The following is a 25,572-nucleotide window of genomic DNA, read 5'->3' as shown; positions in this document are numbered from 1 at the left end:
CAGTGCCCCACCCTCCTGCCGCCGTGCCCCGAACGGAGCCGCGCCACACCGAGCCATCATCTCGAACACCACGAGTTTATTGCTCGCGGTGCCGGCGACATCGCCCCGTCCCTGCGGGACTCGCCACCACCTCCCGCGACCAGCGCGGGCCGGGCGAGAGCGGGGCCCTACCCGGAGGGGGGGCAATGGAGTCACTTCGACTCGCACGGGGGCAGTTGGTGGGGGTGGGAAGGCAGCAGGGAAGGGTGCAGGTGGGGTCCGAGATGAGGAGAGCCCTGAGCCGTACTCAAGAGATGGGGACACCAGCCCCCGTGTTCCCAGTGCTGCAGGGGGGGCTGGTATCCCCCTCCCAGTATGGAGCCAGGGAGTTGCACATAGACCCAGAGCAGAAAGGACGATCCGCAGGCACTTTCCAGAAGTCCCCCCTTAAACTCGAGGCTGGGTGGGAGAAGGGACTACTCCAGCCTTAGGCAGAGGTATAGAGGAGCTGGCAGGGGATCCTGGACAAGGCAGGTTGGCTGAGAAGCAGAGGAAGATAGTCCCAGCCGATCAGGACCCCAGGGCCCTCAAGGACAGCAGCTCCAAGAAAGGAGGGCACAGAGACACCAAGCACAGCATGATCCTCAGGGCCAGAGCCCTGGAGACACGTGGAATTGATGTCCCCTACACAGCAAGGTCCATGACTACCTCCCAGCCATTGCTTCCCCAACCATCCTTCACCTGGGACTGCTCAATGCGCTGACTGGGGAGGCAGATCTCGACCTGAGAGGAAAAGAGCAGTGTTAGAATCCTGGCAGGCAGCTGGCTCCACTCCCTGTCTCTCCAGGCTCACTCACCTCAGAGCCGGTGGCTCAGGCCAGCCACCTTGGCAGGATGCGTCATGGACCAGAAGTTGCGCTTGCTCTGCAGCTGCTGGAACGGATTGAAATGTCTCCTCCGCTCTCGCTTCAGTTTCACCTTCTTTACCTGTGCAGAGGCAGGAAGGCTCATAAGGTCAGTGTACAGAGTTCCCTGCTTCCTCTCACCTACCCTGCCCCAGCTCAGGACATGGCCAGCACCCACCTTCCCTCTGTCAAACTCCTCGTCCCACTCGTCGATGACAGTCTCGCTACGGGCCCAGGTTGCATCCCGAATGGCATCCTGGCTGACAGCTGAGATCTCACCTTCCCAGGTCAGAACTGTGGAGCAGTGGAATCAGCAGGGAGCACCACACTGTGTTCTGCTGCACTCGATTGTGCAGGGCCCCCACTGTGGGCCAGACACTAGAGCCACTCGCCCCAATACTCTATTCCATGGCACCTCCAAGAGCCCCTTGGCTGGGTAGCTTGCCCACACTGGTGCTGGAGGTGCTCAGGCCTTGACAGAGCATGGAGGGCTGCAGGGCTCAAAACAGAGCGTCTGTGTGACTGTTTGCCCATCCAGGTGTGCAGGGGTTACCTTGTTTGCCATATGCCTTGTCCAAGGAGTTCCTTAGCAGCTCCTCCACCACACTCCCGGATGCTGTGCCAGCCCCACGGCCAGGCTCAGGGCTCTGGGTAGCTGGCCAGTGCCTGTGACCATCTCCATCCTGGCTGTCCCATGTGTGTGCTGTCACTGTGAAAACAGGCAGGTGAGGACAAGCTGGAGGGAGCTCCTGTGCTGCTCCATCTCCAAGGTAGATGTCATCCCAGGAGACCCTGCCAGGTCTAACAAGACCCCAAAGGTACAGGGTGTTTGGGTACGTGAGTGCCCATCCTGGCCAGCGGGCAGCCGTGGGTAAATCTGCGCCCCTCAAGGAGCCCACCCCCAGCAATGTGGAGAGGAGCACACCACACCCAGGGGACACTGGACAGCTCTGTAGGAGCAGCACACAGGCCACCACCAGATAGCTGTGGAGACCACCAAGCACCAGCGGCTGCACACCAGTGCTTTGAGGGGCTGCATGGACAGCTGAGCAGCTGTCTCCCCCCTGCCAGGCTGCAGGCACACGGTCATACCTGGGGTGCTGTCTAAGGCACAGATGCCATTGGCAACCTTCTGCTCCAAGGCTGCACTGCCAAGGCTTTCCCTCTGCTTGCGCTTGCGGTGCTCACTCTCCCCAGTCCCAGGCTCCACACTTTGCCGCTGCTTTGTCCTCCAGAACTCAAGCTCAACTGCCCTAGAGCTGGGAAAGGCAGCATGGTCAGCCCGCTCCAGCCAGTCCAGAGCAGGAAGCTTGAGCTCCCCGCAGGGCGACTGCACACAGGGACATCCACACCCCAGCACTCACTGCACTCAGGCACCACCTGACACCACCCTACCACGCCAGCTGGCTCCATGGCAAGGCTCATCCCACCCACAGGAAAACAAGAGGCACTGACCACAGCCCAGGGAGCCCAAGTTGAGGCAGAGCAAGGTGCTCTCATGTGACCCTAGTCACTCACCTGCCCGAGGACAGAGTCCCAGAGCAGCATTTTTCTGTCTCCTCCATTCTTCTCTTTTTCTTCTTCTTCTTGAGGTGGAAAACAGGCTTCATGGGGTCTGACACGTGCTTCTTAGGCCTGCTCTCCATGTCCTCACAGCTTGGTGCCTCCTGGGCACCCCTGCCTTCCACCTCCTTCTCCATGAGGGACACAGAGCCCTCCTGAGAGAGTTTTTTCTTCTTCCTGGGGGGTTTGGGGGTTTCATCCTTGCCCTCTGCAGGTGAAGCACAAGGACTGCCCTCTGCTCCATGGTGCTGTTTTCGCCGCTTCTTTTTAGAGGAACCAGGGGTGATGTGGCTGGACCCCTTCTCCCTACTGCAGGAAGGAAGGTGACGTGAAGGGTGGGCAGTAGAACCATTGGCCAGGGAGGAGGCTGGAAGCTGAAGGTCTGAGTTGAGAATGGAGCTAAAGGCAGGCTTTTCAGGATTTGGGAGTTTGAGGGCAGACGAGGACAGCCTGAAGAGCAGAAAAAGAAGCTGACATGATCTGAAACCCAAGTCAGGAACATGAGCCCCTGTCTTCCTTCCGACTCTAAGATGCACAAGCACAGCTCCCAACTGCTGCCATTGCAGCCACGAAATCTGAATCAGATCCTGCTCTCAGAGCAGCAGCTGCAAGGGCATACAGGGACACCTGCCCAGTGTCAGCCATGTGCAGGCACATATTGTCCCATGGGGGATTAGGAAAGAGTGAGTGTTGCTGCAGCACACATTGATGGTGAAGGTTACAAGGGAGACCTGGAGCAAGATCTAGACCAAGCTGGTGCTTCCTGATCCCACAGGAACATTGGTATGTGGTCACAGCCTACAAAACTCTCTCCAACCCTATGCCAACAGTCAGGGAAGCTGCCCTGCTTCTAAAATCCAGAGCAAGCTGTGCCAATCCAGAACAGGAGAGCAGGTTGCCATGCCCAGATGAGATGCCAGATGGTTGCCTTGTGGACTACCCCAAGGCTGCTACAGGCCTTGCTGCTGTGCAGGAGCCTGGCAGTGCTTACCTCGACCTGCTGAAAGGCTGGGGAGTAGAGACAGGGTGGGTGGTGTGCTCAGCAAATTGTGGGTGAAGTTGTGTGTGGCGGTCACTTCCGCTCGCCTTCCCCAGGGTGCTGCCCTGCAGTTATTGACATAAACAAAAACTTGGTGGTCTAAAGAAAAGAGGTTTCCGTGAGCCAAGAGGAGAAAATAAAAAGGGGAGCCCAGAGAAAGGGGAGGGGAACAGACACAGACGGGGGGAGGGAAGTGGGGGTGGTAGAAGAAGAATCAGAAGTGTTTTCAGTTAGAAGCACAAAGGAAAAAAGGAAGGAAGGAAATTTAAAGAACAGAAACCCCAGCACAGCATCCTGAACCCTGGCTGCACAGTGACGCCCAAAGGGTTGGTCCCACACTGCCCTCTGAGGGAGGGACAACTCCACAGCCCTCCAGCCGCGGTGTCATCCACTCCCACTCGCCCCTGGGAACATGCTACCCAGAGAAGGGACTGGCACCACCACCCCTCCATCCTGCTCAAGGAGGCAGGAGTCATTTCTCCTGCATCACTCAGGGATGTGAACAACAGTGGGGGTCTGGCCCCACACCCTGAGCCAATGTAAGGGCAGAGCAGCCTCTACAGCCCTAGAGCTGAGTGGCTCTCCCCATCCACCTACGGCTTAGGAAGACACCCAGAACTAGCTCTACACTTGTCCCCAGCATAAGCGGCAGTTCAGAAGGCTAAAAGCTGTCTGCTGAAGACTCCAGGCAGAACCTTGGACTCACCTTTTTGGCAGAGAGCACCAATTTCTTGGCTGGTGGTGGTGACATGGTGTTGCTCAGCTCCAGAGCAGTGCTGGCCAGCAAGGAGGTTTTCAGTTTCACCAGCTTGGAGTCTTTGGGGGCAGCCAGCTCATCACTGGGGCCAGCAGGGAGGTCTGTGCCACAGTCTGTTTCCTGAGAGCTGCACAAGCTGCCGGTTCCATTCTTGGCCTTTTGGGACACCTTGGCCAGCTTCCCCATGCTGTGCGCTGGGCTGGCAGCGCTGCTGCCACTGGCGTCCCTCTCCAGGGTCCCAGTGTTGTCCCCATTGCTCAGCAGCAGCTTGGATGAGGTAGGCGACTGCTTGCTCTCCCAGGAGCTCTGCCGGGGCAGCTCTGCTTTAACTCCAGTTGAGTTGCTTGTGTCACAAAAATCCTGAACTGCTCTGGGAGTGGGAGGCCGCTGCAGGAAGGAGAACGACTTCTTGAGCCTCTGGGCTGTATCATCAGGCACAGCTGTGGCTGTACAGGTGGCTTTGAGGGGCAGCTTGGGTGACAGAGACCCAGCTGGCAGCTTGGGGGGAGCAGTTCCATTCAGCAGCTTCGGCCCTGTCCCAGAAGTGCTGCGGGCCACAGGGACTCCAATCTCCTCTGGCCCTGGCAGCTTCTTCCCTGGCACTGTGTCTGGTCTCTAGACAAGGAGAAAGAGAGTTCAGCAAGGAGTCAAGGACACAGAATGGTAATGCCCTCCCTGTCCCACTCCAGGGCCTCTCCTGCAAACCATCCTCGCCTGTGAAGCTGCATCCCCCAAGCCCTCACAGAGCAGCTGGAGGGGCAGCAGCTCCCAGCTTCTGGGAGCACTGGCCAAAAGCAGCCTTCAGGACTCACCCGGCCCATCAGAGGTGAAGACAGTGGCCCATTGGTCACAGTTTTCTTGACCTCACTGGAGAAGCTGCCAGTGCGGCCAGGCAGGCTGGAGGCAGCTTTAGCAGTGATCCCCTCTGAGCTCTTCCTGGGGCTGGGGATTCTGCAGAAAACAGATAAGGACACTCATTAACTGTGAGGGTTTAAGCAACCTTGTTGGAGATGAGTACAAGAGGAGACAGAAGTTCTGAGGAGATGAGATGTTCTACAGCAAAACCACGACAAAGGGTCAGAGCCCTCCCTGCCACCCTCCTCCAGGCCAGCAGAGACACACAGAGGCAAGCTCCTTCCCACATCCAGGGGTGCTAGTAGCCCTATCCCAGATGCTGAGAGCAGGGGGTCTGGGAGACACAGGGTGCTCTTACCTCAGGTAGAACAGCACATAGGCCTGCTGGTTGAGGACCACTTTGATGTTGCTGGAACGGACCAAGTCATCATTCATTTGATACCACTGCCCATTGCTGGCCTGTGGAAGGAGAAGAACAGGGTTGGGTTGTGTAAAGCAACCTCCTGGCATGAAGTGCAGCAGAAACAGCACCTGCCAGCAGAGCTCGTCTCCCCAAAACCTAGTGGAGGCCCAAGGCAGGCAATGGTACTCTGTGAGACCAGGCCTCCACACCTCCTATGGCAGAGCACAGCCTGTACTGGATGTACCCATCCAGTGCTCCACACCATGCACATCTGCTGAGCACCCTCCCCTCTGTGCACTGCAGGGACGCATGAGGACCGTTCAGCCCCTAGGCCCAAGGGGGTGCCACGACAGAGCCCCTGGCTCACCTTTACATAGCAGTAGTAGTGGCCTGCATGGCAGCTGAAGCCAGAGTGCACCAGCACCGCGTAGAGTGCGTACATGATGGGATCCCCGTTCTTCTGAGACATGTAAGGGCGGATGTTCAGTAGCTCAGGGTACCCCACGTCCTGCAGAGAGAGGATGTCTCAAGGGCCTGCACAGCAGAGGGCTCTTGTGCTTGAGCAAGACCAGCCCAGCTGTCCTTTAAGTCCCATCTCTTGGAAAGAGTGGGACCTGAAATCCCCAGGCAGAGATCACAGATCATTGAGGCTGGAAAAGACCTCCGAGATCATCAAGTCCAGCCTACAACCTAACACCACATCATCAGCTAAACCATGCCACCAAGTGCCATGTCTAATCTTCTCTTGAAGACCTACAGGGATGTGGGATGGTGATTCCCATCACCTCCCTGGGCAGTCCATTCCAGTGCCTCATCACCCTTTCTGTGAGGAAATGCTTCCCAATATCCAACCTACACCTCCCCTGGCACAGCTTCAGATCATGCCCTCTTGTGCTGTCACAAGTTGCCTGGGAGAAGAGCCTGACCCCATCCTGACTACAACTTCCTTTTAGTAGTTATAGAATGATAAGAACCCCTTTAATTTTCCTCTTCTCCAGGCTGAACAATCCCAGATCCCCCAGCCTCTCCTCTTACAACTTTCCCTCCAGCCCCCTCACCAGGTTCATCACAGTGGGAAAGATGCCAGGATGAGCCAAACTCCCACTGCACAGCAAGGGCCAGGCTGCAGGACCATGGCAGTGCCTGCACTGGCAACAGGATCACCTTCCACCCTGCTCTGGGCAGCGCACCCTTGGGTAGAAGACAGCCCTAGCTCTGGATTGCCAAGCACCCACCTTTGTGATTTTACGTCTCCCAAAGTCAGCAAAGCGCTTCAGCGACAGGGTGAGGACGTTGGAGGCTCGGTGGATGGTGAAGCGTTTGCTGGCTGGCACTTTCTTTTTGCATCTGCACAGGAAGAGCTGCAGCTATTCAAGCTGTTCCACCACCCAGATGATTGCAAGCCCTGGCCAAATGGCAAACCCCATGGAAACGACCCTGCTGATAGCAGGCAGTGCTCCAGGGCACCTGCTCACGGCCATGGCTGCTGGCCCAGGTCCTCCCTGTGAGAGGAGGGAGCTGAGCAGTAGAAAGCTTCATTGCAGGCTTCCATGGCCATGTGTCTCATGATTCAGGTGTGGAGCAGGTAGAAAACCCCTCCTGTGATGTGACAAGCTTTTCACCTGCTTCCCACCCACAGCCCCACAACTTACTTGGCACACATGTAGGCGTTCTCCCCACCCAGCAGGTCTGGCCTCACAAACAGCTCCAGCGCCCGCACGATGTTTGCAGCTTGCTGCAAGGACAGAAGAGTGGTTAGGGCATGAGTGGCCTCTCCACACAACAGCACAGCTCTCTGCCAAGACACTGGCCCCAAGAGACAACACAGTGCATGAGCATGGGGCTACAGACTGCATACCATGAGCCTCCACCAGCTGGCCACTGACCACCATGCCATGAGAGACAGCTGCAGTGTCTCCAGCACCATGGAGGAGCTGTGGCTCACACTCAGAGAAAGCAGCGTAACAATGACAGCTGTTTCCCTCTTGTCTGCACCATGACTCAATACCAGACAGTGAAGGAGCCTAGAGCAGTAACGGTGCAGTTGGAGCAACAGTCCCCATGAAAGCAAAGCTCCTCCCCACCCGACTCTGCTGCTGCTGTACCCCAATCTCCAGTGCCAGGTCCAGGTAAGGGTCGTAGGTGTCCGAGACGTTCTTGCATACTGAACACTTCACTGCAAAGGAAAAGAGCAATAAGCACAACAGTTGTACTGACCACCACCCCAGCACAACACAGGCAGCTCCAATAAACTCCCCCTCTCTGGGTTTGGGCTCTGGGATGTGAGTATCAGGACTCATAGCCTGGCAAGGAGGAAGGCTGGTAATTCCACTGTGTGCTGCGACAGCAAGTGGTGCTACACAGCTGGCAACAGCTTCCTTTGCTGGTGGCAGTATGCTGGGGACCCACAGCCAGCAGCTTTTTCCATCACCGTAACAGAAATCATGATCCACAGGGACCACAGGACTGACCATCTGCAGCTCAGGATCATTCACAAATGCTTAGCCATCTCCCCAGAATGATTTTTTACTTCAAGGTTCTCAGAGAAACAGCAGCCCAGGACCTGGCAGCTGGCACTCACCACGGGACCGCAGGTAACCTCCAAAGATCTGGTGAACCAGTGTCGTGGCCTGGGTCTGCCGATCCAACCTAAAAACAGCAGTACCGGATCTCAGGCTGCCCCTTCTGCAACAGCCACCCTCAAAAGCCACCCCTCTGTCCCCTGTGTGCTCTGGAACTCTGCAGCCCATCCACTGTACAATGGCAGAGGGAAGTTACAGCCTCCGCCAGTTTACTGTCACAGTGCTCAAGGGATGGCTCCAGGCTCCGACTCACACCTCCCTCAGGAAGGAGCTAAAACTCTTGGCCAGAGCTCGGAGCCAGGCACTAAACTTGAAAGCTTCCCAGCTACAGAGTTGAGGCTGAGCTAGTGAGCATGCCTGGATTCCTCAGCAGCTGGGAAAGGATACAAACCCAGAGTAGCCTCACGATCTGGGCACAGGACAACAGCTATGCTGGGACAGAGGAGACAGGAGAAGGAAGAGGGGCAGACAACAGCCCAGAGCTGTGTCAGAAAAGAAGAGAGAGCTGTGCCACCCACTTAAGGACTCTGGAGTCAGTACCACCCTCTGAGTCTGACCTGGGGGACACATTCACCCCACAACTCCCTTCCAAGGGCACAGGGACAGCAGAGAAGAGCAGCAACAAGTTATCAGAGGTCCCACATACCTGGTACAGCCATTCAAGCAGGCCTTCTGCATGGCATCGATGGTGTAACGCAGGAACTCGTGAGCATCCTCCTGCCTCCCAAAGTGGATGTTGTGGGCAATCTCTGCAAAAGAGGGAGCATTCAGCCCCAGCACATGCTGCAACAGATGCAGAGACTCCTTTCCGCTGGGACAGGGACTTCAGAGTTTGAACCCACTCAACCCAAACCAGATTATCAGTCTCATGTTGGCCACAGCCTATAAAGTCACCAGACCCCAGCAGCTCAGTGAGTCATCTCACAAAAGCCATCTGCCAAGACCTGCCCAGATCTCAAAGGTTCTGCTTCAACATTAGTCACCACTCTCCTGCATAGCTACTGGAGGGAAGAGCTGCCATCCTTACTCTTGAGGTCTCGGATGAAGGACAATGGCTTTATCGCATTTCCGCTGTTGGCAAAAGCCTGGATCGTGTGGTTCTGCATAATACACATCATGCAAAAGCCTCCGTGGTGACCTGCAGCAGAAGACACTATGTCAGGGACAAATCAAGGAGAGATGGAGGCAGTGCAGAGGACAGGATGTCCTACACATCTCAGCCACGTTCAGTTTTCCCTACAAGCTCTGTGATGCAGTACAGCTATGGAACACCTCAGGTATACAGGGACCAGAACACAGTGTCACATCTGTGACAGCCACTGCAATGTCCCCAAGTGAGATGGCATCCATATGGATGGAAAACAGGTCACAGATACCTCCTGGAGAAGCTCACAGGGTAGCCCTGAAGGACAGATACCATGTGAGCCATAAAGATGGGGCTGCAAGCCCTGAGCGCTCCCTTTGGTCACAGCTCAGAGAAATGCCCACCAGCCTCCCTTTCAAAGCCACTTGCTGACTGTACACAGCCTTCTGCCTTGCCCTTATGTAGTCCCCACAGACAGGGGCTGTCTGGAACTCTTAGCTCAGCCCCTAGACCCTGCTGGACCTGTCTTAATCCAGGCTACGCCCAGCAGCAATAAAGCCTCCCCATATTCAGGGCTGCAAAGCCAAGGAACACTGCTACAACCAGGAAAAGTGAGTTGTATGCAGGATCAACCTCAGAGAGAGAAACGGGCAGAAGGGAGCAGAGAAGGCACATCCTGACACCCATATGTCTCTTGCCAGAGCCATGTGCTGAGTGCAGCACCGGGAGCAGGACAGGCAGGTGCTCCTCTTTTACACCAGCCCCACCAGCCCTGCTGCTTGCTGAACTTGGGGCTCCCCACTCACAGCTGCGGCTGTGCTCCTTGGACAGCAGGTAGTTGGCAAGCGGTGGTGTGTAGGTGAGGCACTGCACGGTGGAGTTGAGGAAGCAGGTGTTCCCGAGGTTGTGCAGCCCAGCACCGACCCGGTAGATCCGCTCCCACTTCATGGAGAGGCGCTCCACGGGGAAAAGCACCTTCTGGGGTGCAGGGACCCCGTCCCCCCTTTCTCTCACTGTATGGTCACCGCCTGCGGGAAAAGAGGTGGTAAGCCGAGGGGGTGTGGAGCACGGGTGGGCCCCTCTCAGCCTCATGTAATCTACTTACCAGGTGTCTCCTCCTCAGGACCACGGTGGTGGCTGGCAGCCTCGGATCGGGGGTTAAGCAGCACATACTTGCCGCGGAGCTGCTGGAGCTCGCAGGAGAGGCCGCGGCTGGCGGGCTCGAACTCGATCTTCTGCAGCAGCACCTTCTTGGCGGAGGCGGCCAGCAACCGGCCCAGCTCCCCAGCCTCGCCCGCCTCCGGCCGCCCCGGCTTCAGCGCCTCCCTCAGCTTCTCTACGATCGGCATGGCGGCGGTCGGCGGCCCCGGCTGCGGGGAGGGAGCGGCCGGTTAAGTGGGGGCGCCGGTACGGCTTACCGCGAGGCCGCGTTGCCGGGGCAACAGACCGAGGCCTAGACCCGCCGCAAGCCTTGCCCCGCCGCCGCACTGCCCGAAGAAGCCTCATCGGACCCTCGCCTGCCACCGTTACGGGCACCACAACGCACCATATACCGCACCCTCCTGCCCGCGACCTTGAACGCCACCGCCACGATCCCTCAGCCCACCCGCCCTCTGCCACGTGGGGCTCTCCCGGTACCGGCGCTTTTCCACAGGCGATTCTGCGTACAGCACAGGGGAGAGCGGTGCGCAGGGCAAACCCCGCAGCGCGCCCGGCCCGGCCTAGCCTGTCCTGTACTGGCCTAGCCGATCCCATCCGCACTCACCATCCGGGCCTCCGCCGCCGCGCACACGTGCACCCGCCGCGCACAGGCACCGCCCGCCGCCGGTACCAGCCGCTTCCGGCCCGGGCCCCGGGCGGAGCCTCGCCTCGCCCCGCCCTCAGACCGCGGCTCGCCTTCTGCACGCCCTGAGGGCGGAGCGCAGGCAGGGGGCGGAGCGCAGGCAGGGGGCGGAGCGCCGGCAGGGGGCGGAGCGCCGGCAGGGGGCGGAGCGCCGGCAGGGGGCGGAGCGCAGGCAGGGGGCGGAGCGCAGGCAGAGGGCGGAGCGCAGGCAGGGGGCGGGGTCCTCCCGAACTGTGACGCGGCTCCGCCCCGCCCGGGCAGTGCCTAACGGGGCGGGGGGGCAAATGGGAATAGTTCGGTGCCGTCGTTCCGACGCTGCTGTGCGCTTTTCTCTCTGTGGCTGCCGGCTGAGTTGACACTCAGAGGGGAGTCCCTTTGTCCTCGGTAGGAGCGGCAGTAGCTGGGGTGGGGGAACCCGAGAGGAACCGGCAGGAACTAGTGAGGACTGAGGGTGAATTGGGAGGAACTAGCGGAGACTTGGGATCGTCTGTGAGGCATCAGCCGACGGAGAAGGACTTGGGGATGCTGGTTGATGAGGCGCTGTAATAAGCCAGTAATATGCTGTCAGCCCAAAAACCAAACCATGTCCATGCATCGGAAGAAATGTGGCCAGCAGGTCAGCAGAGGTGATTCTTTCCCTTCACTCTACTCCCTTGAGACCCCACCATGAGCACTGCATCCAGCTCTGGAGCCCCCAGCACAAGAAGGATATGGATCTGTTGGAGAGGGTCCAGAAGAGGGCCATGAACATGATCAGAGGGCTAGAGAACCACCCCTATGAGGACAGACTGAGGGAGTTTGGTCTGAAAGCTTCAGGGAGACCTCAGAGCAGTACCTGCAGGGGAACTACAGGAAAGATGGAGAGAGACTGTGTATGAGGGCCTGTGGTGGTAGGACAAGGGACAGTGGTTTTAAACCAGAGCAGGCAGATTTAGATGGGACATCAGGAAGAAGTTCTTTACTGTGAGAGTGGTGAGACACTGGAAAACGTTGCCCAGTGAAGCTGTGGACACCTCATCCCTAGAAGTGATCAAGACCAGGATGGATGAGGCTTTGAGCAACCCAATCTAGTGGATAGTGTCCCTGCCAGGGGCAAGAGGATTGGAACTAGAGGATCTTTAAGGTCCCTTTCAACTCAAGCTATTCTATGATTCTGTAAACTAGGAAAGCACCCACCCATCCTGCAGGAGTGTGCTAGTTTGAAGCTAGCTAGAATGTTTTGGTGAGGATTAGATCACAGGCTGTGAAGGGAAAATGGAATGATGTCTACTTCACTCATAGGCTTGCTCAGAGGTATAAGAACAAGAATCCAAACATAGATAAGGCATTGCTTCTTCTGCTGGGGAGCTCAGAGCTGCATTTTTTTCTCTCTCTAGCTTCTCTGTCATTTCTCTGATTAATCCACTTTGCTTCCTAACCCCCTGGCAGAACCTCCATTCTTCCTTGGGACTGGGGTAAGGTTGAGAGGGGTGGGAGAAGGTGGAAGGGTGGTTGGGAGCCCCTCCTGGGAACTCAGGTTTCTGGGAGGGCTGTTGTGTTTCTGTATTACCTTTTAGCTTGTATATTTCTGTATGTAACTGTATATACTGTAAATATCTGCTTGTATATTCTGCTAAACTGTAAATAGAAGCTTCATTCAAATTTTCAGAGCTGGCTGAGACTAGTCTGGGTGATTTCCAAAGTGTGGGGGGGGCGGGGAACACCCAAACTGTGGGAATGCAGAGTGCAGAAGTGCTGTGGGAACGGAGTGAAGGAGCATAACAAGTGGATGCCTGACCTTGGTTCCCACCAGCTGTGGGCTACCTTATCTCAGAAGGGATAGATAATGGACACCTCATTAATGAGAATAACATGGCGTGGTTTATGCTGATGTAGTGGGTTGTCCTTGACTAATTATGCTAACGTGCAGGTGTGTGCTCTACTGGCTGAGTGTATATATTCGGGCTGTAACGCAATAAAACTGTCTCTGGCATAATTCACACTGAATTGTCTGGAGTCCTACATGGCAAGGCCTCGATCACACTGGTCTGCAGGCCTTTGGCCATGGTTCCCACAGACAAGCAATCATAGCAAGCAGCACAGTCTGCAACACCAAACCATCACAAGGAGTGTCCGCTGCTGTTGCCCTGCCCTGCCCTGGAACCCCCAGCACAGATCTCCCACCCCCAGAACCGGTGCGACTCCAGCGCCTGACAAGGAGAGACCGAAATTAGAGCACAGGGACATAGAGCCGGTGGCAAAACAAGTGGCAATATTGAACTCAAGAGACAGACTACCAGCGGAGACAGGAGCAAACGGCACATATGATATAACCATACAGTAAGCGAACAGGAGCCGTATATGGGATTGATTAGAGGTTGGGTTTGGTGGGGTTCTTCTTTTTCTTTCTTTTTAATTCTTCTCTTTAATATGTTGAAATTGCCCAGACTGGTCCAGTACGACACCTTAAACCTTACGGGAAACGCACAGCATGAAAACGCCCCCAGAGCAGGGCTGTGGGGATAACTTCCCGGCACCCTCCCAAAGCTGCGGGAAGGGGCGATGGGGCATATGTGCCAGTGCCTGCATCGCGGACGGGCAGCTCCACGGCACACGCCAGTGCCGCTGCGACGTGGGAATGGCTCAGAGAAAGTGGGGCCTGAGGTGTGTAGAGGGTTCACCGAAGGGAATGAGTGTTCCTGTGGCTGTGTTGGCTGCCTGCACCTGGCCAAGTGCCAGGCTCCATACCTGCTGCCACAGAGGAGGGAGCACACCTGGCTACAATGCTGTAGCAGTGCCAAAGGCCACAGCACAGCTCGTTCAGCACCTGCACAAGGCAATGATAAATACCCTGTGCCTGCACTGCCAGAGCTCACATTGCTGACACCCAGCTGAGGGAGAACTCTGCCCAGCCCTGCTGCCTGCCTGCAGAGACCGATTGATCTGGGCCTTTCCAATAGCAACAGTTGCAGCAGGGTCTGGCAGCAGCTCTCCACCTATGCAGAAGAGTGAAGCTAAAACGGACCTCGTCATGATGCTGGGAATGGTGGAACCCTGCTCTCACCTGTGTCCCCATGGGAAGAGGAGTGTGTGGCAAGAGGGGTAGCAATGCCTGGGAGCATGCAGAGGTCGGGGTGGGGGGGAGTCTCCCAAGCAATGATAATGTACCCTTCTGGTTTTCAGGTGCAAGCAGCAGTGCAGGGGTTGTCCAGCTCTGTAAAGGCCCTGTAGCCCCTTACACACGGCCAGGGGCTCTGCCACATGGTAAAGCCCTTTAGAGACCCTGCCTGGAGGGTGTACACTTTCTGCACCCCAAAGGGAGGAACAGGCAGTGGGGTTGGGATGGGGACAACAGGGTCCCAGGGACACTGCAGTGGGGAGAGCTGCCTGGCAAGAACTGCTGGGGTGGGCCCCCCATGGTGAGGGCATGGACGGGGCAGCTCCCACCACTGTCAAGGGTTCGATTCTTTCACAGCTGCCAGGGCTGAACGTGGCTGGGAGGGGATGGAGCTCCCACAGTGGCGTGTCCCCATGCCCCGCTCAGCCCTGCTGCAAGCCACAACTCGCCACGCATGGCAGCCACCACAGCCCAGGGACCCTGCCGCGGATGAGCGGATTTTCATGCTGTCTCCAGGAATTGATATCAGCATGGACCAGTCTAATATCTCGCAGGTTTTTTTTCTTTCTACTGGCTACTGGAATGCACTCGTTTGGCTTAGGGGTCCTCAATGTCGAGAAACTCTTGCTTGGGGGGGGCCATGCCGCGGTACCAGGCGCACGAACCGTCGCTCCTCTTGATGCAAGCGTAGTGCTTCGCCTGCCGCCCGTCCACATTGTTCTTCTCCATGGCCCAGTCTGTCCAGAGACACTCGTCCGAGGAGGAGACGAAGCAGGGGATGGAGAGGCAGCGCGAGATCTAGGCATAAGAGACCGTTGTTGACCACCCCAAGGTGGACACTGGAGTGGAAAGTGGGGGGCAGGAGGAAGCTGCACAGGGCAAGGCAGGGCTGCCTCCTCCTGCCTTTGCAGCTCTGCTTCACCCATCCCTTCAGCTCTGGAGTAGTGATGCCAGGATGCCCCTTTCCTGCAGGATGTGGTGGGGGTTCAACCCTGACATGAAGGCATTGATGGAACCCCTAGGTGTGGGTCCCAGGGCTAGCCTCAGATTCCAGGGCTCACCCACCCTTCCCATAGCCCTGGCTGCGTGCTGTGCCCTCTGCACAAGGACATGTAAGTGCATCTCACCGTGGAGCCCATGCCTGCCTTGGAGCTGCAGACCCCATCAGCCTGGGCAGCCTGTCCACTCACCTTGCACTCGCAGCCCATCTGGTACCGCTGATTTAGGCTCTTCTTCTGGGTTGGGCTCAGTGAGTCCCAGGTGGAGACCAAGTCACAGAGCGTGATATGCATCTTCCCATTGCCCTCTGACTTGCCTGGAAAGAGGTCAGAGAGACCACTCAGAGTTCACTCAGAGTCCACTCCAGTGCCCCACGACCTGACATTGACTTGAGGTGCCTGGGGATCAGTGAAGCTTCACTGTCCTCAGGGAACAGAGGCTTGTCCTCAGCTACCCCTGCCACAGCCCAGGGCTGCCACGAGACAGCCAGAGGAGCAAGCACACATCACAGGCATTTTGGAAGACACGTGGGGCAGCAGTGCCAGCTCTGCCAGTGTCCCCTGCCAGGAGCCCTCCCTCGCAGCCACCCACCTGCAATGAGATACTCCTTCTTCCCGCCGGTGTCCAGCAGCCGGCCGCACACGGCGGTGGATGGGGCCGTGTAGATGAACTCTATGTCCTGGTCAGGGCCTTTAAACATCTGGGGAGAAGGAGCAGCAGTAAGCAGCTGGCACGGAAGGTTCCCTGCCCCTGGCAGCCTCCTGCCCTGCTGTGCCCCATTACCTTGATCTGCTTGATTTCATACTGGATTCGTTTGATGGGGTTCCCGTATATATCATTGCCCGAATCCACCTCTTTCGCAGAGACGGCCTTCGCTCGGATCACTGCAACGAGAGGTGGTGAGCTCAGCAGGGGTGCCCAGGAACTAGAGGTGTGGGATGGTCCCACTCAGCCCCCTCACAGGCACTGGTTGCCCTCACTGAACCTAACTGTCCTCCCAACAGGCACAGAGCTGCCAGCAGAGCTGGCTGTCACCCACTGGCCCTAAAAGAGCAGGGATCTGAGGTGCAGGATGGTGACGAGCAGTGCTGCAGCTGCACCCTCGTGGTGGATAAGGAAAGGCCACCCCAGGACTGCCCAGGCCTACCACTGCCACTCGTTCAGGACCAACTGCCCTCGGCCAGCGCTGGCTCAGTCTCCGCCTAGCCCTTAATAGATTTGTGGGTGCAGGCTGACCCTGTTCAGGCTGCTGCCTGTCACCCAGATGGCACTGGCACATCTAAAACCTGCCAGCAACGTCCTGGGAGCACTGGAGTATTTGTCCTACTGTCACTAATTAATCCAGTGTCTGGCAAGAGTCCCAGCCAAATGCCCGTGTGGCCTGGCCAGGCTGGAGGAGAAAAGGGCAGAGGGAGCTATTTGGAGGGTCACCTTTGGGTGCAGAGGGATGCAGTTAGGGTCCATTCCGTCTGCTTGCCACAGACAGCACAGGTACCAGTGCTGCCCACCAAGTGCCATCACAGACAGCTTGTGCCAGGGTCTCCAGTCCCACTAGGCCCCTGCCAGCCCCTCTCCACCCCTACACTGGGGAAGCAGTTCCAAGACCAGGCTGCCTCTGCACCCTGCAGCTGGAGCATGGGGTCTTCAGAGTGGAGGGGCTCCCAGGTGCCAGGGGGTGATGCTCTGGCTGCTGACTCCCTGCCAGAGCTCAGCTACAGCTATGCAGGTGCAGAAACCACATTAGCTCAGAGCAGGGGCTGAGGGGTGTCACTTTCTGCCCTTGCTGCCTGCAAAAATAACCTTGGGATGCTGAGGGCTGGGGCAGTGAGAAAACACAGCCAGGTTTGGGGAGGTAGCAAGCTCCCAGCCACCAGCTCTGAGGAGCCTGGCCAAAGGCTAAAGCAGTCTGAACTCTGTACAGCCTCAGGGTGGTCCCAATGCTCAGTGCCAAGGCACAAGGACAGGTGCCCCCAGAGATGTTGAGGCTGTGGCATCCTGGAGCTCAGGGACAGTGACATGAGGCCAGCTCTGCTGTGGGAGGGACCCTGTGGTCATGCTGCCAGCACAGCCTAGGGACACATAAACTGGCATGTGAGCGCTCGGCACGTGGCAGTGACCCATCAGGCACCCGGGGCAGGCGGGCAGCAGGCAGCCAGCTCACCCTTACTCACCAGCTCGGGACACAATGGCTGGTTTGGTGCTGTGCTGTGCAGGGCCTGGCTCCCTGCAGCAAGATGTGCTACTTGGGAACTCCCAGCCAGGCCCAGGGATATCAACAGCACGGCGGCAGCCGCAGAGCTGCAGCTCCTGCTCAGCACCCTCACAGCCGAGGAGAAGTTCTGACTGCAGGACTCCTTGCTCTGCTGCCAGGGGTGCTGTCATGCTTTGGAACGGCCAGATCCCTGTCCCTCCGGGACATCCCAGGGCTCTGCCAACCCCTCACTCTTTGGGCACGTTGCGGGGTACAGAACAGAGAGAGCTGCACTTTGGCTGAGGCAGCAGGAGTGCAAATGCCAACCAAGCTGGAGATCCAGATCAAATCTCCCATTGAAAGGTACTGGGGTGGGAGCAGCCAGGGACATACAGGGGTCACCCATCATCCTGGCACAGATAGGCTTGACTGGCACAGCAAGGAGAAAGAATCTGACTGTGCTCTATAAATACCATGGGGTGTGGGGGCATGCAGATGGCCTATTTAAGATGAAGGTCAGAGTGGCACACAGAGCAAGGAACTGCTAAGTAACTGAGTTTTACTCTGGGAAGGAGGTGGTGGCCACCAGCATGAGCAGGGCCCTGGGAAAAGACTCCTCCAGAACAGCTGCTCCTGGTCAATGCAGACACAAACTCAGTGAGGGGTAGGTGGATGCAATGTTCACCTGTACCAGGGGCTGCACCAAGGGCTTTCTGAGCCATGCCCCCCTCCCTTGGAGCAGGGCCAGGCTGCCCAAGCACACTGGCAGCACAGGCAGCATCTTAGCCATGTAGGAAGCCCAAACCTTCCCATGTGAGTCTCTGGGTGCAGCCCCCTGGCCCAGTCCCTGACCCAAGCTGGAGAACCCTGCTTGACATGAGCAGCCTCAACCCCTGCCTGCTGCCAGCACCTGTGCCCGCTCCTCTGATAGCAACACGCCTGGGTCACCGCTGGCATGGGACACCCCTTGCTCCCCAGCCCAGTGGCTGCTGCATCCTCCCATGTGCCAGGCCCTTCGCTTCCGCCTAACTTGGGTGCAGCCAGGCTGGAGAGCCATGCACCGACTCCAGCCCTGTGGCTGCAGGCATGGGGGAATGGTTACTGGTTCAGTGGGCTCCAGCCTTTTCCATTCACGTGCTGATGAATCACTTGACAAAAATGCAGCCCAATTCTAGGCGGATTTGTTCTGAACAGTGTGGCTTTGTGGAGGGGACGGCTGCGCTGCGCTTTCCCCGCCAAGACCCCAGCAGCGCAGCCAAGCTGCTCTGCGCCAGCCAGCAACCGGAGCGGCCAGCAGGGAGAGCCCCGGAGGACAGCCCAGATGAGACCCCTGGAACCAGGAGGCAGGGATCAGGGGTGAAAGAATACCTTGCATGCTCAGAGGCTGGCACTTGGACCTTCCCAAATGCCAGTGCCCTTGCTGGCTGTGTCACCCACCGCTCCTGTCATTGGCCTGAACAGCTACAAGACCCACCGTGAAGCTGAGCTGAGCTCTCCCAGCTCCCAGGGTGCATGGCAGCAGGAGGATGATAGAACTTGATAACCAAATCTGATCAGAGGCAATGCTGGAAAGGATCCTTCCCCAGGCAGGACAATGTACAGGGCAACTGGTGGGAGCCCCACTGGTGACAACCCCTGGACTGCAAGCTATGGCTACTCTACAGTGAGGACCTTGGAGCCCTCTGGAGCAGAAGTCTGCACTAGGGTTGGTGCACCAGGCTCCCAGCTGGGCTGTAGAATTATCCTCCATGTCAAAGCTGCCAGTTGGCTGCTTCCTGTTCCAGCACTGGGAGAAACACCAGCGCTGACCTGTAACTCCACACTAAATCTGCTGCATGAGCAGGGCTGTGCTGGCAGCTAAGGCCTGTGCAGCTCTATAAACTTTGCCCATCGAGGGGGCTGCCCCCTAAGCCTGCTACCTCGGATAGACTCAGGGTTGAGGGCATTTCCAATGGTTTTCAATAACCTGCCCCGTGCCTTACTGTAGCTGCCTTGGCTTGAACCATGACTGTTAGCTGCCTCCTAACACCACTTCTTGCTGCCCATGGTGGGATACAGGAATGGGCAGACAGGGAGAAGAGCATCTCCCTACCATCGGCAGAAGAATGAGGATCCATAGGGACCTGGTAGGAAGTGATGACTTCCCATTCTAAGCACCTGGAGACGCCTAGAACACTCTGCAGCAAAGCAGTCCCCACCACATGGCAGGCAGCAGTGCTATAATGCTATAAAGAAGGGGTCCATGCTGAGGCCCTGCCCTGCTCTGCCTAGCTGGGCAACAAGCACCCAGGTTGGACAGACTAGAGCTGTGGTGCAGCTCCAGGACCAAACATGGAGACAGAGTCATCCAGCACCATAAACACACTGTGAGGTCCCTCTGGGCTTGCCAGCTAGTGGCATGCCCTCCTTCCTGGCCCTGCCATGCAGCTGCCCCAGTTCAGAGGCTGCACCTCATGTTTCTGCCCACTGAGCAGGGTGTTCCAGTTGCCACTGCAGCAGGAACGTCCACGAGCAGCTTCTGGGGAGGTGCTGTGAGATCTTGCAGGGAGATGTGGCAGCTCCAAATTCTCTTGGGGAAGGAGGAAAGGGAGATTGGAAGGGGTGAACTGCCTGGATGAGACCTGCCAAGAAGTGAAGCCTCAGCCAAGGTGGATCCTGCAATTGTCCATCCTGGCTTGGGGCAGAAGCTTGAATGCACTATGCCTGTCTGTGTGTGCCACAGGCCAGAGGCAGCACAAGGAGCCTCAGCCTGGGACTCCATCCCACCTCAGATGCCACCACGCAGCCCCACCAGCACCTGCCTGCAGCTGCCTGGGAAGTGCTGGTGCCCACAGAACACGAAGGCCACTGCCAGGCTGCATGGCCAGGGCAGAAACGTCTCATGTCTGGGGTTGCTGGCAGCCGGCTGAGCAAAGGGGATGGCTGCCAGTGCCAGTACTGCCAGCTTGGATGCCCATCCCCGTGGCGTGGGGATGCGGAGGCCGGAGGGATGCAAAGGCGGGCACTGCAGCCCCACGGTGGAGTGGGGCTCGCCCGGCGCTTGGCGGTGCGCATGGGGCCGCAGGCCCTGCTGGGCTACCGGGCTGCGCGGGGCTCCCGGCCGCCGTGACCGCCTGCGTCATCCCGGCCCTCTGACGGGAGCGGGACGGAGCCCAATCAGCGGCGGCCGCAGCAGTCAGCCCACCGCCCCTCTGCTCGGCTCCCATTCCGACAGCCGGAGCTGGGCAGGGCGGCACCAGGCACCGGCAGCTCTCTGCCCCACCTGGGCTTGGCGGAGCGCACTGGGCAGCCAAGCTCCCCCTGGCAGCCCTCAGCAGGGACTGCTCCCACCCTCACCCCAGATCCTCTCCTCTGTCTAGTTCCTGCCAGCAGCCCGCACACTCCCCCACCCCGCCTCCATGCTGCCTGCTCCCCATCCCGAGGAATCGAGCCCTGGGAATACAACGCTGCCGAGGGACGCATCTGAGGTGCTCCCTGTCCCAGGTGGTACCCCAGTCCCCCCACTCTCCACTCCATTTGCCCCTCCTGGAGCTGGTGCTGTCACACAAAGACAAGCTCACAGCCATGCCCATAAGGGCTGGACACCAACTCCCTCATCTCCACACTGCTCCAGAGGGGACCAGGCACAAGCCAGGTCTTCTGCAGCCCCCAGCCTGGTCATGGCATCACCTAGCAGCAGAGCAACCCTGGCAGAGCAACACAGAGCAGCTGCCAGCCTGCACTGCCTGGGCACAACCACGATGAGGAATGGCAGATGGGCAGCCCTGAGCCCTTGGGCCCTGCAGAGAACTGCTGCTCAGGAAGCACAAGAACAAGTCAGCCAGGTCACTTGTTCCAAGTCACCAGCTTCAGTGACACAAGTCCCAGCTCCTCTGGCACCTCACATCCAAGGCTGAGTTGCATCCACCTCCCCCTACGCCATCTGGAAACGCAACCCTGGGCTTTGGCTGCTCCGACCCTGCTTCAGGGGACAGCTGGCTGCAGGAGCACAAGTGAGGGCAGAGGAGCCATCGGGAGGCACAGGTAGATATATATGGCAGGCACTCCTCATGCTATGGACTGGGGATCTCACTCTGAGGGCCAGGACCCTTCACTGTGCTCATGCAGCTCCCCCTTACTGAGGGATGAGCCTTAGAGCTTATCAGCTGCCCTGGATGCAGCAGGCACTGCAAGCCATCAGCCACCACCACGTTTCCACCGAGGACCCAGTCTGGACATGGGCTGCTCCATCTACAGCTGCTCAGGGAGGTCCTGGCAGCACTTAGTGCCCTCACCTCTCCTGGGCTCTGTATGCCCACAGCAAGTTGCTCACTGAGGAGCCTCCCAGATCCAGAAGGTATGAGAGGGAAGACAAGAAGCAGCAAAAAGAGTCAGGGCTGCAGGAGATGGATCCATGTTGTGTGGGAAGAGAAGGCTAGGGATCATATCTGGGATGAACCTTGCCTCTTCTAAGCCCAGCAGTGTCTCCACCTGAGCTCACACAAGCCAAGACTGGCCCAGATGAACAGCACAGGGTACCTGAGCTGGGAGCCAGAAGGTGCCAGCACTGCGAGCAGCACAGGCCAGGAGGAGGTTGCCTTGGCAGGATAAGCTCTGGGTGTCTGCAAGGCAGGCACCTGCTGAGGGCAGCGGGACAGCCCAAGCCGCAGACTGCCGCCCAACCACTCTGCGCCCACTCGGGGGCCAGCTGAACCAGTCAGGTCTGCCGAGACAGATGGTGACTCAGCAGCTGAGTCATGGCTGAGCCAGCACCCCAGGATGGGCACTGAGTCACGAATAGCCCGGAAAGCTGATCCTGTCAGGAGTGTGATGGGAAGCACAGACCCACTGCCAGAGCCAGCACGGGGCATCCTGCAGCCCAGTGACACCAGCTCAAGCAGCAACTCCACTCAGTGCTCCATTTTGTCTAGAAACCTCCCTGTCCCCAACATGTTTTGCAGCATGCTGTGCCAAGCAGCAAGGCTGGGCAACGCTGGGCACACAGGGCAGCAGTCAGACACGGTGGGAGTCGGCCTCACGACACCGAGAAACCCCGGGAGCAGGGTCTGGAAGAGGTGAGGGGAGCCTGGGAATCCAGCAGCAGCAGCAGCCCGACTCAAGAGTGAACGACAGGGCAGGGCCATCCAGAGGTTGGGGCTGCCTAAGTGTTTGGGAATGTTACCTCTCCAGCTGAGCCTGGGAACAGCCTCGGGAAGGGGAGCGCCGGGAACCGGGGCTGGCCTGTTTGTTTAATATGTTAAAATTTAATAAGGGCATTATTCATAGAAAGAGGAATCCAGATCCCGGCGCTGCCAAGCCCTCCCTTTCAGCAGCATCCAAGCCGAACAAAGTGGGACGGGGGAGAGGAAATGCCTGGAAATAAGGAGCAGACAGGAGGTGACCGAGCCCGACGCGACTGCTCTCCGGGACCGGGGGCTGCCTCGGGGCTCAGGCTGGTACCGCGCGAGGGGCGGCAGCGCTCAGAGGGCCCTGGAGCCCCCCCCCCCCCCCCGAGGCCGTCGGCTCCCCGCGCTGCCACGTACCACCGCGGTCTAATCAAAGTTGGAAGAGGCCGAGCTCGCCCGTGTCACCGGGGCCGGGCAGCGGGAGCCTGGCCCGGCCCCGTAGGCTCCGAGCATCGGCCGGAGCGATGGTGAGCACGGCCGCGACGGTCCCTCCGCCTCGCGACGGCGAGGAGAGACAGACACACCCCGGACGGACAGACCGCGCCCGGCCGCCTATCGACTCCCGCCGCCACACCCCCGGGACGACCGGGACATCCGCACGGGGCTGCGGGCAGGTGTCGGGGCCCTGGGCGGGCTCTGTCCCGCTCTCTGCCCGCCCGCCGAGCCCGCCCGCTCCGCGCCAACTTTCCGCCCCTTCCCCCGCCGAGAAGTTCCCGCGGGCCGGGCCGGCGCTGTTCCCGGGACTGCGGGGCCCCGCGGCGGGGACAAAGCGCGGGGGCGGCGTGCGGCGCTCACCTACGTCCGCGTTGCAGAAGGCCTGTTGCGGGTGGATGGGCGAGCAGCTGCAGGCGTCGGCCGGGCGGGCCCTGCCGAGCAGCAGCACGGCCAGCCAGGCCAGCAGGCTGGGCAGCGCGGCGGGCATCTTGCGGCGGGGGCTGCAGCCTCAGCGACCCGGCCCAGAAAGCCGCATCCACCGCCGGGCCCGGCCGAGCCGTCGGCGGAAAGTTTGGGGCCGGCAGCCGCGGCCCCTGCGAGCTGCTGCGGCCGTTCCTCCGCTGCCTTCTATGGAGGTGTTTTCTTCCTTCCCCGGCTGCTGCTCAGCCTCGCTTTTTAACGTGCTCCGGGGATTTGCTGCTCCTCCTCTGCATGGCGCGGGGCCAGCCCGGCTGCTCCCGCCCCTCCGCAGGATGCGGCTCCGCGGCGCGATCGCCTCCCCCGGCCCGGCCCGGCCCCCGCCGCGGGCACCGGCCGCCCCCGCCCCCGGCACGGCCCCGCGCAGCCTGACTGCCCGCTGGCACTGCCATCCTCGGCCCCAGGTCCTGCCGCCCCTTCGCCCCAGTGGGGTCGGGGCAGCAGCGGGCAGGGGAAGGTGACGAGGGCGGGCACAGGAGCCGGCCCCAGCCCGCAGCCCCGGCGTCTGGCCCTCGCCACGGGGAGCAGGGAAGGGCGGGAGGATTGGAGGGATGCGATTATGTCTGTGCCCAGGCATTTCCTCTCTGTCCAGCTCCTCCAGTTCATCCCATCCCTTCTCCACTCACCCGGAGGTTCTGCATGGCTGTGACATGCCCACAGGTCCTTGGTTTCTTCCCCTTGGCCAGCAGCTGTCAGCCCTGGAGTGCATCACCAAAAATCCCACCTTGGCCCTGTCCAAAAGGATGTCAGGGTGCTGCCAGTGTCACCACACCAGTATTCTAGTGCTCAGCTGGCTGCATGAGCACACTCCATCTCTCCAGTAGTGCTTTTATCCTGGCATAGCAGGTAGGGAGCCCAGTTCTGCCTCTAGGCAGGGACAGCTTCTGAGCACAGCTGAGATGGGCACTGTGGGCACACACTGGCAGGGACAGTCAACACTCTGGCCACAAAACCTGGTCCTGAGCCAGCCTTCTGCCAAAGTGATGCCCTGCTGTGGCTACTCAAGTTTGAGGGAGGCATCAGGAGCTGCTTGTCCTCTAGGATAAGAAATAGCAAAAATGTGGGCAGGCAAACCCTGGCCAAGCCCTGCTTGAGCCTGCAGGAAACCCGTGGGAGGTGACTGCATCAGTGCTGGGAATTTGGACAAAATCTGGGGATGGGGCTCCAGGTTCCTGACTTCACTATAAGGCACAGGCTTTGCAGACGCTTTGGGAGCGGTCACCAGGAGACCTGTTGGTTCTGGGTACTGCTGGGTGCTTGTGCTGCTCTGGGGGCACCACAGGTCCAGGGATGCTGTAGCCGAGTCCCGTTTGTGACAGGGCAGAGGGTGATGGTCTCACTGCCCATACCACACTGCTGCCCTGGCTCCTGGCAGCCTTGCAAGCCCTTAATATTCTCCTGCACAAGAAGTGAGATGGGGTCCAGCCAGATTGCTATGAAAATGACCAGTGTGGGCAGGCTGGGCAGCCGGTGGGGTGGTCTTGGGCCGCAGGAGGACATGGCATGGAAAGCTTCACTTCCCAGTGGGGTGCAGAACTCCCTGTCAGGGTGAGCCCAGGGTAAAAAATGGGCCACACAGCAAGGACAGCCATCAAGACAGCCCTAGGGCCAAGACAGGTGCTGTGGAGCTGCCAAGCCCAATCTGGGAGGGCAAGCAAGGCCAGGAGAGGCTGTGCCAAGTGAAGGCAGTGACTGATGTGGCCCATGGCCAGCTGGCACCCAGTGTGCACTAGGGACACAGCCTGGGTGCCCTGGGGTGGGTGCTGCACGGTCCCAGAGGCCACGTGCAGGGACTGAGGCCAGCTCTGCCCAACAGCAGTGGGGATGGGTCTGTGCCCGGGGCAGAGCTGCCCACAGAGGAGATGAGTGTGTCCACTTGCAGCCAACATGAGTCACTGTCTGGTCTAAACAAAAACACATGTCCAGCACTGTAGGCACTGCAAGTGCAGCTCAGGGGGATGCTGGATACTGTAAACAGAGATAGGGTGGAGGGGCAGCCTGGCTGGACCCTTGGCCTGCCAGCTCTCAGCAATGTGAATCCTCCCACCCAACTGCAACCCAGCAGCTGAATTAACAGGTCCCTTCCATACCCTGAGCACAGCCAGTCCCCATGGTGCAGTCACCCCACACTAGCTCTGGAGAGTTGCAGAGAATCCTGCAAGCAGAATCAGTGCATTCCCTACCAGCTGCCCTGCATC

General features: G+C 58.9%; 2 protein-coding genes across 6 annotated transcripts; both read right to left on the bottom strand.

Moving 5' to 3' along the window:
* Window positions 1-56: 56 nt before the first annotated feature.
* On the bottom strand, window positions 57-11,009 carry USP36 (ubiquitin specific peptidase 36). Of its 5 annotated transcripts, none has more exons than XM_064150793.1 (20): window positions 10,933-11,009; window positions 10,273-10,537; window positions 9,974-10,195; window positions 9,111-9,221; window positions 8,730-8,832; window positions 8,083-8,150; window positions 7,607-7,677; window positions 7,154-7,236; window positions 6,737-6,848; window positions 5,869-6,009; window positions 5,457-5,557; window positions 5,056-5,194; window positions 4,193-4,858; window positions 3,439-3,551; window positions 2,403-2,897; window positions 1,977-2,143; window positions 1,438-1,593; window positions 1,063-1,178; window positions 837-966; window positions 57-762 (listed from the first exon to the last, which is right to left on the bottom strand). In XM_064150793.1, the coding sequence occupies exons 1-19, from the start codon at window positions 10,933-10,935 to the stop codon at window positions 838-840; spliced, it is 3,261 nt and encodes a 1,086-aa protein (XP_064006863.1). In that variant the 5' UTR covers window positions 10,936-11,009; the 3' UTR covers window positions 57-762; window position 837. The 5 variants fall into 5 exon arrangements, with proteins under 5 accessions (XP_064006863.1, XP_064006867.1, XP_064006865.1 ...); XM_064150797.1 differs by lacking the exon at window positions 10,933-11,009 and adding an exon at window positions 10,836-10,893; XM_064150795.1 differs by lacking the exon at window positions 10,933-11,009 and adding an exon at window positions 10,806-10,887.
* A 2,231-nt stretch (window positions 11,010-13,240) lies between these two features.
* TIMP2 (TIMP metallopeptidase inhibitor 2) lies at window positions 13,241-23,668 on the bottom strand. Its single transcript, XM_064150792.1, has 5 exons — window positions 23,258-23,668; window positions 15,890-15,990; window positions 15,698-15,806; window positions 15,298-15,422; window positions 13,241-14,905 (listed from the first exon to the last, which is right to left on the bottom strand). The coding sequence occupies exons 1-5, from the start codon at window positions 23,382-23,384 to the stop codon at window positions 14,705-14,707; spliced, it is 663 nt and encodes a 220-aa protein (XP_064006862.1). The 5' UTR covers window positions 23,385-23,668; the 3' UTR covers window positions 13,241-14,704.
* Window positions 23,669-25,572: the final 1,904 nt, after the last annotated feature.

This window comes from Pogoniulus pusillus, chromosome 11, assembly GCF_015220805.1.
Source record: "Pogoniulus pusillus isolate bPogPus1 chromosome 11, bPogPus1.pri, whole genome shotgun sequence".
Taxonomy (NCBI): domain Eukaryota; kingdom Metazoa; phylum Chordata; class Aves; order Piciformes; family Lybiidae; genus Pogoniulus; species Pogoniulus pusillus.
This window is presented reverse-complemented; position numbering and strand designations above follow the sequence as displayed.

Excerpts from the sequence above, each read along its gene's own strand:
- USP36 (XM_064150793.1), bottom strand. Across the intron at positions 8,151-8,729 it reads TGCTTGAATGGCTGTACCAG|GTTGGATCGGCAGACCCAGG; the intron begins GTATGTGGGACC and ends TGCTGTTTTTAG. Across the intron at positions 4,859-5,055 it reads CTTCACCTCTGATGGGCCGG|AGACCAGACACAGTGCCAGG; the intron begins GTGAGTCCTGAA and ends CTCCTTGTCTAG.
- TIMP2 (XM_064150792.1), bottom strand. The coding sequence starts at position 23,384 with ATGCCCGCCGCGCTGCCCAGCCTGCTGGCCTGGCTGGCCGTGCTGCTG. Across the intron at positions 15,991-23,257 it reads CTTCTGCAACGCGGACGTAG|TGATCCGAGCGAAGGCCGTC; the intron begins GTGAGCGCCGCA and ends CTCTCGTTGCAG. Across the intron at positions 14,906-15,297 it reads AGATGGGCTGCGAGTGCAAG|ATCTCGCGCTGCCTCTCCAT; the intron begins GTGAGTGGACAG and ends TCTTATGCCTAG.